The sequence below is a fragment of the Hordeum vulgare genome, chromosome 7H, assembly GCF_904849725.1.
Source record: "Hordeum vulgare subsp. vulgare chromosome 7H, MorexV3_pseudomolecules_assembly, whole genome shotgun sequence".
Lineage (NCBI taxonomy): Eukaryota > Viridiplantae > Streptophyta > Magnoliopsida > Poales > Poaceae > Hordeum > Hordeum vulgare.
The window spans coordinates 168,694,437-168,709,997 of NC_058524.1; the positions used below are offsets into that span (position 1 = coordinate 168,694,437).

At 42.9% G+C, this 15,561-nt stretch overlaps 2 protein-coding genes across 2 annotated transcripts; one reads left to right on the top strand and one right to left on the bottom strand.

The window, feature by feature from the left end:
* Positions 1 to 3,312: 3,312 nt before the first annotated feature.
* LOC123409589 lies at positions 3,313 to 8,070 on the top strand. Its single transcript, XM_045102446.1, has 6 exons — positions 3,313 to 4,031; positions 5,042 to 5,153; positions 5,252 to 5,423; positions 5,507 to 5,706; positions 7,316 to 7,450; positions 7,672 to 8,070. Exons 1-5 carry the CDS (start codon positions 3,400 to 3,402, stop codon positions 7,445 to 7,447), a joined length of 1,248 nt encoding a protein of 415 aa, XP_044958381.1. The 5' UTR covers positions 3,313 to 3,399; the 3' UTR covers positions 7,448 to 7,450; positions 7,672 to 8,070.
* Positions 7,850 to 9,576, bottom strand: LOC123409590. Its single transcript, XM_045102447.1, has 5 exons — positions 9,086 to 9,576; positions 8,905 to 9,010; positions 8,743 to 8,824; positions 8,532 to 8,589; positions 7,850 to 8,456 (listed from the first exon to the last, which is right to left on the bottom strand). The coding sequence occupies exons 1-5, from the start codon at positions 9,443 to 9,445 to the stop codon at positions 8,313 to 8,315; spliced, it is 750 nt and encodes a 249-aa protein (XP_044958382.1). The 5' UTR covers positions 9,446 to 9,576; the 3' UTR covers positions 7,850 to 8,312.
* Between the last annotated feature and the right edge of the window lie 5,985 nt (positions 9,577 to 15,561).

The following is a 15,561-nucleotide window of genomic DNA, read 5'->3' on the forward strand; positions in this document are numbered from 1 at the left end:
CATGATCCGGCCCGAATGGAGTATGAATTAAGGGATAGAACCAACCCTACATTTTAAGCTTGGACAACATGAAATACCAATGCGAGCAAGAATAAGAAGACAAAGGCGGCAAAGGCTAGAGGTCCGACATTCTCAACTTTTGAGGATATTTTTGTTGGTCAAATCTTGGTTGGCAACAACAATGAATCCAATATGTAGCATAGAGCAAAAGGGGAACAAGTATTGGGGGAAGATTTGGAAGTAATATCATGAAACAAAAGCAATATGTGGAACCGCATCCTATTGTCACCAACTGCAATGTGAAATCTCTCCAACAACGATGGTGGGTCACCCAATAGGAAGTGAACAAGTATGTCAACTACTATTCAAAAGTGCTTGGCCGCCCTCAATGTGGGATGGGAATGGCAACTCATGTAAGATATTTGACTTCACCTTGTCAACATTTTCATATGCGTGTTTTTGTTACATTCTCATGCATATTTTGTTTGCTAGACGGTGGTGGCGGTCACTATGTGTCCATCCATGTTGATGTCGACGGAAACTCTGTCTATGTCAATGGAGGAGGTGGAATGGTCTTAAAGTTATGTTGCCATCCATGTTGGGTAAAATATCTCCATGGCCTCCAGCTCCAACCGCATACATATCACCTTAAGATAACGACTGATACTCCATTCGACGTAGCGTAGACCACATATGAATCCAACACATACAATGGTAAATAACATGTTGGAGAAGATATTTTGCCAGTTAAACACAATCATTCATATATAGGCAAAGCGACCATAGTAAGAGAGACACTCTCACCTGAATTAGCGTACTATACCTATTTGGCATTTCGTCAAATTTGTGACCATATATATTGACGACACTTGTTGGCGGATATAAATGGGACGCTATTTGAACAATGGACCATGTAGAACGCACAAACTTGTATTGAAAGAATAAGTGTTCGATTGCCTTGTCATGAGTGTAAAATCTACACCTTTTGCTTCTTTGCCAGATGCATTGAGCAAGATTCTCTTTAGTTAGCAAAACTCCTCTCTGAAGGTACCATATGTAAATCTTAGCTTTTAGTTGCATATTCGATTCCATATTAGTTAAAACTAGAATTTCTGGGTGTGAGAATGCGCGATAAATAGAGTCAACTCTGAAGGACCTAGGTGAAGATAGATTGCAGCAAAATACATCTCGCCCATGTGTCAAGTTAATTGAACCCAAACGGGATAGAATATGTTGCCATGATAGGAGGCAGGGGCCAATCAAATCACTCCTAAATGATAGGAAAGGAGCCGAGCCCGTGTGCGTGAGTATCATTCTTATCGCGTACTATGCAGTACAAGAACTAATATTGTTCCAGAAAAGTACCATTTTCCTAACTGCTTGTCCTACCGTAAATGTATCTAAGAGCCATACTTTATTGTGAATGATCTGTAGGAAAAAAAATGTTCCTTTACTATCATCAGACCAACCAAAAATGTGAGTCACTAGGCTTATGCTTGGGACATCGTTTTTTGGCTAATAGAGTTTGTCAAACACCACATTAGCAAGTTCCTTGAACAATCATTTACTAAGTAAGGCATTATTTTTTACTTGAAGCTTCTAAACGGCTAAACCTCCTTTGTCTTTCGACCGACAAACCACACTTCATTTGATTAGCCTATAGTTTTACCTTTTATCATCTACTCATCAAAATAATCTCGATCTAAAATAATATAGTCTATGTAGAACCCCTTTGGGAAGTTGGAAAAAACAAAAGCATGCATATATCCATGTTTTTGAGAACATAGTTGATCAAAACTAATCGTCCTCCAACGGAGTGTGACTTGCCTTTTCAACTGCTCATTCTTTTCTTCAATCACCTTTCAACAGGTTTCCACTCTGCATTAGTTAGACCCCAATAATGAATCAAGATTCTTAAATATTTAATCAGGAATTGACCTTGTGCACAATCAATCAAGTCATTCCATAATTTTCTTTCTTTTTGAAAGTCATTCCACAAATTCTACCACACATATTTAGCAAGACCCCTCTTTGTTTCGAGCTCCACTCGCTTGAGAATTGCCCCTAGGAGGCCTTCCTCCACTAACAGGTTTCTCCGGAAAACTCTATCTATTCCAGCATATCGTGCAGCCGCATCTTTCGCTTCTCCAAAACAGAACAATTCACTTTTATGTAAGTTAATTCCAAAGTACCGTGCAACCGCAGTCACTTACTAAGTAAGGCATTATTTTTGACCCAAAGCTTCTAAACACCTAAACCTCCTTTGTCTTTCGGCTCACAAACCACACTTCATTTAGTTAGCCTATAGTTTTACATTTTATTGTGTACTCATCAAAATAATTTGGATATAAAATAATATAGTCTCTCCAGAACCCCTTTGGACAGTTGGAAAAAACAAAAGCATGTATATATCCATTTTTTTGAGAACATAGTTGATCAAAACCAATCGTCCTCCAACACAATGTAACTTGAGTTTTCTACTGCTCATTCTTTTCTTCAATCACTCTTCAAGAGGTTTCCACTCTGCATTAGTTAGACCCCGATAATGAATCATGATTTTTAAATATTTAATCAAGAATTGTCTTTGTGGACAACCAATCAAGTCATTCCACGATTTTTACCATGCATATTTAGCAAAATCCTTCTTCGTTTCGAGCTCCACGGACTCGAGAATTGCCCTTAGGAGGCCTTTCTCCAATAGCAGGTTTTTTCAAAAACTCTATTTATTTTAGCATACTGTGCAGCCGCATCCTTCGCTTCCTGAAAACAGAACAATTCACTTTTACCTAAGTTAATCTTCAGATCCGACATTTACTCAAAAACTGAAAGCAAGAGTTTTAGATGTCAAGAGTTTTAGATGTCTACCAGGTCAAGTTCCATAAAAAGAATCATATCGTCGACATATTACAATGTAAATAGCCCTTTATTCCTATTTATATTTACAAAATATGACACGATTTCTACAATTTGGTCCTTCTATTTGGCTTGTGACGAAGTTTGTCTTAAGACTAATCTTATACGTACACGGAGTAAAAAGTATAAAAAAGAAACGGAGCGAGTAATGTAGTACTGTAATACACTACGAAACGAGGGGCTGAAACAGCAAAACTGCCCCGAGTCTATCCATCCCCCATCCGAAACGCCAAGTTGAGAGAAAACTAGAGAGCCAGAACAAGACAGACAGAGCACAGGAGCCCTGCTTGCTTGCTGTTGCTGAGCCCACCGGAACCACCGCGACCCAACCCCAACCCCCCCTCCCCTCCCCTCCCAAAACAAAACCGCGCCCCCCCGCCCGGACCCCCGGGAGCGGAGCGATTCCCCCATTTCAAAAAAGGCGACGAGAGGCCGCCCCCGCCCCCCCCGCCGCCGCCGCCGCCGCCGTGCCTGCCCCGAGCCCTGATGGTGTCCGACCAGGAGCTCGCCCGCTACGTCGAATCCTTCGTCCGCCAGGCCGCCGCGCTCCCCGGCGCCGCCGCTGCCGGGATATCGCCCGACGCCGTCGTGCGCCAGCTCCAGGCGCAGCTCGGCGTCGACCTCGCCCCCAGGGCGCCGCTCATCCGCGACATCCTCGTCGCGCTCCTCTCCCCCGCCCCCGCCCCGCGTAAAGACCCTTTTGCCCCCGCCTCCTCCCCCCACGCCCAGCCCCACTTCGCCACCACCACCACCACCTCGGCCTCCGCTTCCGCCCCCGCCGGTGCGCCCCACTTCTTCTCGCAGCAGCCGACGCAGCAGCAGCTGCAGTCCTACTACGCCGCCTCGCAGCAGTACCAGCAGCAGCAACAGCAGCAGCACCGCGCCGGCTCGCCGGCCTCCTCGCCGTATGACGCCCCAGGGTCGTTCCGCTACGCACAGCCCGGCGATGCGCAGCTGCAGAGGCTCGTCCAGCTGCAGCAGTACCAGCAGCAGCAGCAGCACCACCACCAGCAGCAGATGGCCGCCGCGGCTAATGCGGCCACCGCGGTGGCCAGTCCGCGTGGGCCGGTGGCCGAGAGTCCGCGTGGGGCCGCGTCCGCGAGGACGAAGAAGGAAAGGTGATGCTTCGTACCCTTCGTTTCATGATCTTTTTCCACATTCGTGCTAGGGTTTGCGTTGGGTACGGCTACTAGCGTGCTACTATGTATTAACGTCTACGCGAAGCTATGCTCCAAATCCTTTGCACCACATGCTCTGGCAGCTCCTTTCCAGATTTATTTGGTGGGCTGAGTTTGGGTTATGCGCAAAGGCCTATTTTTTTTGTGTGTGTCACATGATATCCTTGTTCATGTTGTTAGGGCAAGTGCTTTTGATTCTTTCTGGTGGACAGTGATGTTTTATCATGATTACTGTTAGTAATTAGTATGGTAGTGTAAACTGCAAGCAAATGATTTCTGAGCGGTTCAGTAGGTTCATGCCAGCCCGTACCAGATTTTTAATGTTCACGGACTCTTTGCGAGATTACTTCTTGTGTACTTCAGAAAATCTTTGAATACTGCCGTAGTTATGTCACCTGGCCTGCAGAATTCAAGCCTCTGAACCCGTAGTAATGGAATTTGCTATCCCCATCAAAATTGTTGCTTTAAAAAGCAACCTCCTCCTTGTACACCTAAGGACCTGAACCACAACTTTTATTGCGCTAAAGAAATGGATTTGCAAGTGCACTCCATTTATTTTTCTGCAAGGAACTTGAAAGGAACCCTTAATGTCTGTTTACTTGACTTTGTTAAATTGATTACATTTGTGTGCGCGAGGACAATATTTAGCAGGGTTTTGGCTTGTTGCCCAAAAAACATTCGAGCAAGCTTATACATACTGTAATCTCCTTTTCACTAAATGAAGAGATAGCGCTCCTTTGGGTTGCTCGAAAAAGATTTTTTATTTATTTAGCACGCATCAATCTGTCTGTATGGAAGAATATTCCTGAGTAAAATCTGGAGGTGTACTTCTCCTATGACTACAGCAGATACGGATGTGTCCCTTCTCTTGTTCTTGAATGCCAGTTATCTTTTACTGTTGTCCAGTCTGTTCATCAAACTTATTATTTCTGATCATCTTTATGAATCAGTGCAAGTACTGGAGTAAAACGAAGAGGTGGTCCAGGGGGGTTAAACAAAATCTGTGGTGTTTCGCCTGAGCTGCAAGCTATTGTTGGTGAACCAACAATGGCTAGGACTGAGGTTTCATTATACCGGCCAACCTTTCTACTGTCTTTCCTTCTCTTGATATGGTTACATCACGGAAGAAGCCCTGAGGTTGTGAATTGAATCAATTGCAGATTGTTAAGCAGCTTTGGGCATACATTCGCAGGAATGACTTGCAAGACCCAAACAATAAGAGAAAGATCATATGCAATGACGAGCTACGATTGGTTTTTGAGACTGATTGCACTGATATGTTCAAGATGAACAAGCTTTTATCGAAGCATATAAGACCACTCGAGCCAACAAGTAGTCCTTGCTCACAAACAGTAGTTATGTTCTAGAAAGTAATTAAGCTTTAGTTTCATAATATGTGCTGCAACTTCTTGCAGAAGATTCAAATCGAGATATGAAAAAGCTGAAGCCTGTGGAAGATGAACACGTTCCTCCCGCCGAAGATGTTGCTACAAACCAACCTCCAGTTAATGTGTCTGATGCTCTTGCTAGCTTTTTTGGAACTGAAGAAAGAGAGATGACCCAATCCGAGGTTGTCAAGCGTGTTTGGGACCACATCAAAAGCAACAATCTAGAGGTTAGTGGATGATTATTATCAAAACCTTGATGTGCCCTGGGTGATATTAAACTTGTAGTGGGCATTGCAAATTAATTGTGTCCAACCATGAAGAACTAGCTAAGTGGAAGCGATTCTTCATTCAGTTTAGCTATGTAAGCATCTTTGGAAAGTACAAGCATATCTAGGTTATTTTAGAATGTTAAACTTAGAATTACTATCTCACAATGAAGCATATTTAAGTGTACAACTTTAGGATGTTAGACGTAGAATTACTATCATCTCCCAAGGAAGCATATTTAAGTAGACTCAGTAATTGTACTCCTTTCTCTGTATGCTCTGGGTGAATGCTATCATGCCTGGAATTTTTTCTGTCGGATTCTGACAGATTGTGTTGACTGGAGTGGGCATCATGGTGGATATTTTTGTTTGGCAGATCACTCACTTTCTGTTTTCTCTTTCTGATTTTAGATTTGGTTGGCATGGTTGTTGGTGGTTGATCAACTAGAGGCATATATGGTGGTTGTTTTTAGATGCAGGTTGTTGAGTGTATATTCCATGCGCTCTTCATTTTTTTGAAGCTTGAAGAGCTGGTACATGAAAAAACTGCTTTTTGGTGTGTACAGTTATACCCTTATGCCTTGAGCAGCGATTAGTCAGTATTTTGCAGGTTGCTTTATACACAAGTTGGTTGGTTGTCTATTATTTTTTAATGTATGGCAAGAGTGAAGCATAAGCAAAGCATGTGGAGTTGGTTAAGTAGATGCATATGGTGGTTGTTCTGGATATAAGCCGTTTTAGCGTATGCTCTCATTTGTTTTTCATTTTTGAAGTTAAAGAACTGGTACATGAGGTCCAGAGGCTTTTTAATACCACTATGACCTTACATGCATCCTTGTCAGCTGTATGGGAGTATTTTGCTGATTGCTTATATATGCAAGTTGGCTTGTTGTTTGTTCTCTTTTGACTTACGATGCGTGAAGCATAAGGAAAGCGTTCTTGCAAGTCCCCCTTCACTCTCTTTAGTGCTTTCTTATATAACTGAACAGTAACGATTTTCCCAGCTAAGATATTGTGAATTATAAAATCAATAAAATCAACATATATGCAATGTGTTAATGAAATTATTTGGAGCTCTCAGCTTGCAAACTTTTTTATTTATGGTGTCAAATAATGCATGCCACCAACCCTGCCCACCATGTGATTTTCCTTGTTCTTTTTGTTTACCAGGGATATTTCATGGGTGAATATTCAGTTCTGCATTACCCCTCCTAGGAGGATTCTAACATAAACTCTTCCTTTTCAATACAAAGAAACGCACGCATCTCACTGCGTTTTCTCGAAAAAAAAAGAATATTCAGTTCTGCATGCCGTGGCTTCTAGATTTAGCAATTCGTTAGTGCTAGGCTTTTTAGATAGGCATATTTTATATTTGTCAGATCAGTGGTAGACTTATATTCCCTCTGCTTATTTGCTAGTTCCCTTACGGAAACCACTTTCAGGATCTATTCTTGTAAGCAGACAAGATAGAAACTCCAGTGCAACCATCTTGCTGTTCTACTTGGTATTCCTATGTGAATATAGGCTTCTCTAAAGTACCTCATTTACGTTCTTGCTTGTTTTGTTGCAGGATCCATCAAATCCCACGATGATATTATGCGACTCTAAGCTTAAAGATCTCTTTGGATGTGAAAGTGTAACTGCTCCGGGGGTTTCAGAGTTGCTGTCAGCCCACCTTTTCAAGCAACCTAACAAGATCTAACTGGTTAGTTATTGACTTCCTCCTCCTACGAACATCCTCATCCTTATCCATCTTGCACTGCCCTAGTTTTTTCTCCAGTGTTGCACTCTAGGAGTCTATAGAAATGTCTGACAACGGTACAAGGGTATTTTTAGTTGTTATATCAATATTGAGTTGTGCCAACTATTCGTTCTATTGCATTTGACACGAAATGGTCTAATGTCAGTGTCTAACTTTGGCTGCAGATGAAACGTGGTTGGTCTAACATCCTGGTAGTAGGAACTGATGAAATGGCAGAAACTCGCTGAAGTTATTAACTGCATCTTTGGTACCCAACAGACTCATTTACTTCTGAGAAAGGGCTGTAGGCTAATCTCATCACAGTAGCAATGAAAAGGAATGGTAGTTCTGCATATTGTCTAGTTTGGTCTCCCCGGAAGGGTCACATCTGGTAGGCTGTCCGAATTTGTAGCACTGAAGCAACAGTAAGAGAAAGCGAAAGCTGATTAACTTTGATGTAAATTCAGCAACCATAGACGCGTCTTATGGTAAGAGGCAGCTTTCTCCCTTTTTACCAGAACATTGTGATGTTGTAGGTGATGGCTAATTATATGTTTTAATAATTTGTTCCCGTTCGTTCTAAACCATGTCCCTGGTTAATCTTATTCATTAAGTTCTTCTTCCTTTTTGCAACCAACAACTACTTTGCTATGTATTACTCCCTCTGTCCCAAAATAAGTGTCTTGAGACACTTATTTTGGGACGGAGGGAGTATTACATGAAGGGATAAAATCATTATGCCTGCTGACTATTTTACAAGAGATTCTGGTATCTGTACATCAGAATTCTCTGAAACATCGGCGTGGACTTGCTGCCCCTGGTGAACCTACAAGTTGGTAAAGATGGCGTAGAACAGAACCATGACCACCAGGCCAATGATGGCGCACACAATTATGTTGCTTCTCTCCTCATCCAGCGTGCCTTCCGGTAGAAACTTGTTTGCCACGATCAAAACTACCGCATCCAAATTCTGCGATGGCAAATAAATTCGAGTCATTTACTTGGGTTTGTGCTTTTTGACTTGTTATGACTGTACCATGCTTGCCTGGTAAATCATCTGAAGAATCCTCTGCAGGAGTGGCCCACATGCCTTATTCACTTGGCTACGGAACATGAAGGGACAATGTGATTTTGGTCAGAAATTTTGTGTCTCTGCTGTCTAAATTGCACTATAGGCTATGTTGAATGGAAAATATGCCTATAGGTAAACACCGAAAGCTGGCCCAAGTTGAGAGTTTAGCTGGATGATAGCATACCTGACGAGCAGTAGGCCTGTGTAGACGTGGGTCGTGGATACAGTGCAGTCTACGTCCCAAGGCAGCTTCTTGCCCTTCCATTCTGCAAGTAATCAAACATTCCGGCATCACCTGATCAAACCGTGGCCGACACGTTACAACTGACAGGTGTGTTACACAGACCTAGCGACCACTTGACGCCCAGGTCGAAGCCTCCGTTCACCGCGGGCTTGAGCACGAACGAGACCTGGTGCCGGAGCATCATCTCATGCAGAAACAGGAACACGCTCTGCCAAGCATGCCCCGTGTCAGCAACCAGAATGCCGTACTAAAAGAAGATCGCAGCAGCAGTAGTTAGTAGTACCTTGCTCATCTCTGAAGCGCTGACGGGCGGAACGTTGCGGAAGAAGTACCGGCACTCGTCGGCGAGCAGCTCGAGCAGCTCCCGGACGCTACGGTTCTGGATGGCGGAGTTGAGCTTCACGATCCTCATCACCGCCCGGAACCCGTCTTCCCCTCCTCCTCCTCCTCCGTCGCCGAACAGAGCCTCCACGCGCAGCCTACCGCCGCCGTTCCTCCTGCCCCTCCTCGTCCCCGCGCCATTGCTCCATGCCCCCCTGCACGAACGCCCCGGCCTGCTGGTGCTCGCGCCGTTTCGGCGCAGGCGGGTCGCCGGCGCGGAAGGAGGGGGAGGAAGAAGGCATGACAGGGTCGAGAGATCCATGGCGGAGCTGTGGCTTGGATCGTGCCTGGATGTAGAAGGTGGTATATGAGGCTGGCTGGGGTTTTGGTTCGCGTCGGTGCATGTCCGGCTGACAAGGAAGGGATGGTATGGGCGCGAAGCCAAGCCATCCGTGTTGGTTGTTCCTGGTGTACTCTAGACTGGGTTTATAGCTTGGCATGACGGGGTTGCAAGGAAAGCAAGGAAGGATGCTCTTCCAAACTTGGCTTGAGGTCCATACCCTACATACCATCCTACAACTGGCTGTGCTCATACCATGCTTCAGAAGCCTGATTGCCCGGTTTCCTAAACTTGCTATAATTAAATTCACCGGGCATTCACCATGGCTTCTCGCATTCACCGTGGCTTATATAATGGTCAGAAGCCTAAGGACATCGCGCCGGGCATTTTCGGGCTCTCCAAACGCACGGTTTTTTTGCACTGTCAAGGCGTTAACTAACAATGAGTGGGTCCGGTACCATTAACATGCAGGGTGGTCTTTCGGTGACCCTCGTCAAGTAATTCTATTTCCTTTGGTGCAAGACACAACATGTTATTCTAGTTCCGGATGAACGAGATGAGATTCGTTGGAAATTTACTACGAACGCCTGCTACTGCGTTGCCTCCGCTGCCTTCGCTTACAGAATGCAATTTGCCAAATTGATTAAATCGGCAATGCCTTTGATTGTCTGGAAGATCTGGGCCTTCTTAAGATTAAATTCTTCTCATGGTCGATTCTACAAGATAAAGACTGGACCGCGGGTCGACTAATTCGCATGGGTTGGTCAAATTGTGGCCTGTCGCAGCTTTGCTAGAGGAGTCCGGAATCTGCGACGCACCTTATGTTCAAATGCCGATTCACAATTAAGGCGTGAAACTTGATCTACACTTGGCTAGGTTGGAATTCGACGACACTCGTATGGAACAACTTTCACACAGTTAAGCAATTGTGGAGCAAGGGCCAGGGTCGGTTGGGACACTCAAGGAAGACGGTACACTCATTGCAAATAACTCGTGCAGTCTACGTCCCAAAAACCTCATAGAAAAAAACTCGTAGCTGGAAACACGGCTTTCTCTTATTTTTTTCTTTTTCGAGAGGCATAGCTGTGCTTTTCGCTGAAGCAAATCAGTGCCACTCATAGAAAAATGCATTTTTTTTTCTTTTCCGAGAGACACAACTCTATCTCCCGCGGAAGCAAATCTATGCATCCACGAGAAGCCAATATGTGCCTCTTGTGGAAGTAAATTTTTTTTTTAAGAGGATTGGAAAGCAAACCCGTGCTTCTCGTGAAAACAAAAAAAGTAAGACAATTTTTTTTGTTTTTGAAAGGTACAACTCTGCCTCACGCGGAAGCAAATCTGTGCCTCCACGAGAAGTAAATATGTGCCTCTTGTTGTAGCATTTTTATCGATAGGCCTGAAAAGCAAACATGTGCTTCTCGTGAAAAAAAACATTATTTTTTTCGTTTTTGAGAAGTACAACTCTACCTTCCGTGAAAGCAAATATGTGCCTTCACGAGAAGTAAATATGTGTCTCTTGCTGCAACAATTTTTTTCGAGAGGCCCGAAAAGGAAATAGCGTGCTTCTCCTAGAAACAAAAAAGAAATGCATTGTTTCATTTTTGAGAGGCACAACTCTGTCCTCCGCGGAAGCAAATCTCTGCCTCCACGAGAAACAAATATATGCCTTTTGTGGAAGAATTTTTTCCCGAGAGGCCCTAAAAGCAAACATGTCCTTGTCATGAAAACAAAAAAGAAAATACATCTTTTTTCATTTTCGAGAGGCACAAATATATACCTCTCATGAAGCAAAAAAATTAAGTAAATACACTTTTCCTTTTCAAAGAGGCACATGTGTGTGTCTCTCGAGAAAACAAACATGTACCTACATGTGAAGCAAATTGATGCCTCTCACCAAAAAAGAACACATTTTTTCACGCAATCTTTTTCCTAAATCTTTTCCTCTCCAAAATCTCGGGAAATCCAGGCGAAAACAAAAAGCCAAAAACCAGGAAAACCCCCATCTAAACCCTGAAAAAGTATATAAGAAAAATAAAAATTTAGAGAACGTCCATCACACAACACATGACGCTAGCTGAGAACGCACCGAATGACATGCTCTCAGTCCCGCAAAAATGACCCATGGGAAGCTGGATACCCTTGCTCTCGGTTTTGGGACCGTTATGAAGGGCACCACTATGTGCCGCCCACAGCAACAGGAGTCGAAAACAAAAAGCCGAAAACCAGGAAAAACCCCATCTAAACCCTGAAAAAGTATATAAGAAAAATAAAAATTTAAAGAACACCCATCACAGAACACATGATGCTAGCTGAGAACGCACCAAATGACATGCTCTCAGCCCAGCAAAAATGACCCACGGGAAGCTGGATACCCTTGCTCTCGGTTTTGGGACCGTTTTGAAGGGCACCACTATGTGCCGCCCGCAACAACATGAGTCGAACACGGGACCTCTAGGTTGGAGTGCGCCTTGGTTAACCATCTCGACTGACTACCAGACTTGGAAGGTTACATGCGTGAATCTTAACAAACCATAAGCCGCTACAGATTCAAACTTTTGCTAAAATTTCAAACATGAATGTCTGAAACGCGAATATTATTTGAGAACAATCAATATTTTTACGGGAAAGAGGAAAAAATAAAATAGTAGAACATCTTTTGAAATTACAAACAGTTTTGTGAAAATGCAATGCAATAGGAGAACAATTCTAAAAATATGTGAACAAATTAGAAAATGCAAACAATTTTTTAAATCACGATTTTTTTTGAATCTTGAGAATAATTTTTTCAAAAACTCCAAACAAATTTGAAAGCGCAAACAAATTTGTAAAGCATGAACATTTTTTGAATTTTGAGAACAAATTTTAAAGCCGAGAACAATTTTTAAAAAACATGGACAAATTTGGAAGCGCGGACAATTGTTTACGAGAGGCTAGCATACATGTCCAAGAGCATATCTCATGTCGACAAGTAATTCATATCATGCATGGATTCAATCACACAAAATAAACAAAAGGACATCATGGCAAAATATCATGCACGCTAACTTACTCAAAAGACAAAAATAAATGTATAGTTAAATTCTATGGATTTTTCTACCAGAAAACATATATAATATATGGGATTTTGAAATAAAACTAATGCCACCACATATATGCGAGAATATGACATAAACCGGTCTTAGCAAACTATTCATGCCACCTACTTGAAAATAGCAAGACAATTATTTCTAATATGCATGAAAGGGGTTGCAAACAACATGAACATTTTACATACATGGTTTGAGCAATCAGATGCATGCTTAAATAGCCACGGAATTAATCATCCTAATAAAACAACACGCACACCTATGCAAACGGTAGGTCAAACAGTTTTGAATATGCATGCAAGTTGGAAAATATTAATCTACACGAAATTCTACATGTTTTACAAATGATCTTCAAGAACTTCGCTCGAAAAGATCAAAACCAGTTTGAAGTAAAGATCAAGAAGGTTCAGAGCGACAATGTAACGGAGTTTAAAAACACTAATATGGATACTTTTCTTGACGAAGAAGGTATCTCACATGACTTCTCGGCGACGTACACACCTCAACAAAATGGAGTTGTTGAGAGGAAGAACCGGACGCTCATAGAGATGGAGAGAAGGATGCTTGACGAATACAAGACTCCAAGACACTTTTGGGCAGAAGCCGTGGAAATAGCTTGTCATGCCATAAACCGACTCTGCCTGCACAAGCTTCTCGGTAAAACGACATACGAGCTACTCACCGGTAATAAACCCCAAGTTGGATACTTTTGAGTATTCGACTCTAAGTGCTATATTCTTGATAAGCATCGTCGATCTAAATTTGCACCTAAATCTTATGAAGGTTTCCTTCTTGGTTACGGATCAAACTCTCACGCCTACCGTATCTACAACAACTTCACTCAAAAAGTTGAAGAGACGGTATATGTGAAGTTTGATGAGACTAACGGTTCACAACTCAAACAATTGCCAATTGGTATAGGAGATAAGGAACCTTCAGAAGCTATCAAAGATTTGTCCATTGGAAAGATTCGTCCCATGGAGGTGAACGAAAGCACTTCATAAACTCAAGTGGAAGCTCCTACCTCGCGTCAAGGCGAACCGCAAAATGACATGGAAGCATCCACAAGCGGAATACGACATGATGAAGAAGAGGAAGAAGTACATCGCGATGATCCACCTCAACCTTCCTCACCACCACCTCAAGGAGAAGATGGCGCCAACGACAATGCTCAAGATGATGATGAAGAAGAAGAAGATCCTCCACCAAACAAGAAGAAGCTGTCAAAAGTTAGAGCGAGAGTGGATAGAGATCATCTGCTGAAACAAACCTACAACGACATAAACAACGGAAAAATCACTCGCTCTAAATCTCGATTAGCTAACTTTTGTGAGCATTATTCTTTCATATCTAGAATTGAACCCTTGAAGGTAGAATAAGCTCTCCAAGATCCATATTGGATGAATGCCATGCATGAAGAGGTACACAACTTCGAGAGGAATCAAGTTTGGACACTTGTTGAAAAACCAGAAGGAGAGCATCATATAGTTGGTACAAGATGAGTGTTTCGGAACAAGCAAGATGAAGACGGACAAGTTGTACGCAACAAAGCACGTCTCGTTGCCCAAGGATACAGCAAGTCGGAGGTATGGACTATGGTGACACTTATGCTCGTGTTGCTCGACTTGAATCCATTCATATTCTTCTAGCTTATGCGAATAAACATGATATTACTCTCTACCAAATGGATATTAAAAGTGCCTTTCTCAATGGAGAAATTGAAGAGGAAGTTTATGTTAAACAACCTCATGGTTTTGTGAACCCTAAGAAACCTGATCATGTTTACAAACTTCGCAAAGCTTTATATGGCCTTAAACAAGCACCTAGAGCTTCATACAAATTCCTAACAAAGTTTCTCAATGAAAAGGGATTTGAGATTGGCAAAATTGATGCAACCTTATTCACTAAAAGAGTAAATGGCGAACTATTTGTTTGTCAAATATATGTGGATGATATTATCTTTGGTTCTACTAACCCACATTTTAGTGAAAAGTTTGGAAAGTTGAGGTCAGAGAAGTACGAGATGTCCATTTGAGTTAGTATGGATCAAGACTGGGATTTATCACTCCGTGTGACGACGAGGTATCTCGGGGCCCACTCGGTAATACAACATCACACACAAGCCTTGCAAGCAATGTGACTACGTGTAAGTCACAGGATATAGTATTACAGAACGAGTAAAGAGACTTGCCGGTAACGAGATTGAAATAGGTATGCGCATACCGATGAACAAATCTCGGGCAAGTAAGATACCGAAGTACAAAGGGAATGACATACGGGATTATATGAATCCTTGACACTGAGGTTCAACCAATAAGATCTTCGGAGAATATATAGGATCCAATATGGGCATCCAGGTCTCGCTATTGGATATTGACCGAGGAGTACCTCGAGGCATTTCTACATAGTTCTTGAACCCGCAAGTTCTGCACACTTAAAGTTCGATGATGTTTTAGTATAGTTGAGTTATATGTGTGGTTACCGAATGTTGTTCGGAGTCCCGGATGAGATAACAGACGTCACGAGGGTTTCTGGAATTGTTCGGAAACAAATATTGATATATAGGATGACTTCATTTGGTTACCGGAAGGTTTTCGAGCATTACCGGCATTGTACCGGGAGTGACAAATGGGTTCTGGAAGTTCACCGGGAGAGGGGCAACCCACCCGGGGGAAGCTTAATGGCCCTAGAGGTGGCGCACCAGCCCTTAGTCGGCTGCTGGGACAACCCAAGAGGGCCTTGGCGCCATAAGAAGAAAACCAATGAAAGAAAAAAAGGGTGGTGGGAAGGAAGAGAAGGTCTCCACTTTCCAATCCTATTTTGAGCAGGATTGGAGTAGGAATCTTACTCCCTTCCTGGCCGGCGCAGCCTTGGGGACTTTTTCCTCAAGGCAAGCCTCCTCCCCCTCCCTCCTATATATAGTGGTGATTTAGGGCTGATTTGAGACAACTTTTGCCACGTGCAACTCAGATATAGACACCATAGTTTTACCTCTAGATCGTATTTCTGCGG

What these genes read in the sequence shown, in the direction of transcription:
- LOC123409590 (XM_045102447.1), bottom strand. Translation starts at nt 9,445, where the DNA reads ATGGATCTCTCGACCCTGTCATGCCTTCTTCCTCCCCCTCCTTCCGCG. An exon ending in GGGCGTCAAGTGGTCGCTAG is followed by an intron (nt 8,825 to 8,904) that starts GTCTGTGTAACA and finishes GATTACTTGCAG; the next exon opens with AATGGAAGGGCAAGAAGCTG. An exon ending in ACAGGCCTACTGCTCGTCAG is followed by an intron (nt 8,590 to 8,742) that starts GTATGCTATCAT and finishes CATGTTCCGTAG; the next exon opens with CCAAGTGAATAAGGCATGTG.
- LOC123409589 (XM_045102446.1), top strand. Translation starts at nt 3,400, where the DNA reads ATGGTGTCCGACCAGGAGCTCGCCCGCTACGTCGAATCCTTCGTCCGC. An exon ending in GCGAGGACGAAGAAGGAAAG is followed by an intron (nt 4,032 to 5,041) that starts GTGATGCTTCGT and finishes TTTATGAATCAG; the next exon opens with TGCAAGTACTGGAGTAAAAC. An exon ending in TCAAAAGCAACAATCTAGAG is followed by an intron (nt 5,707 to 7,315) that starts GTTAGTGGATGA and finishes GTTTTGTTGCAG; the next exon opens with GATCCATCAAATCCCACGAT.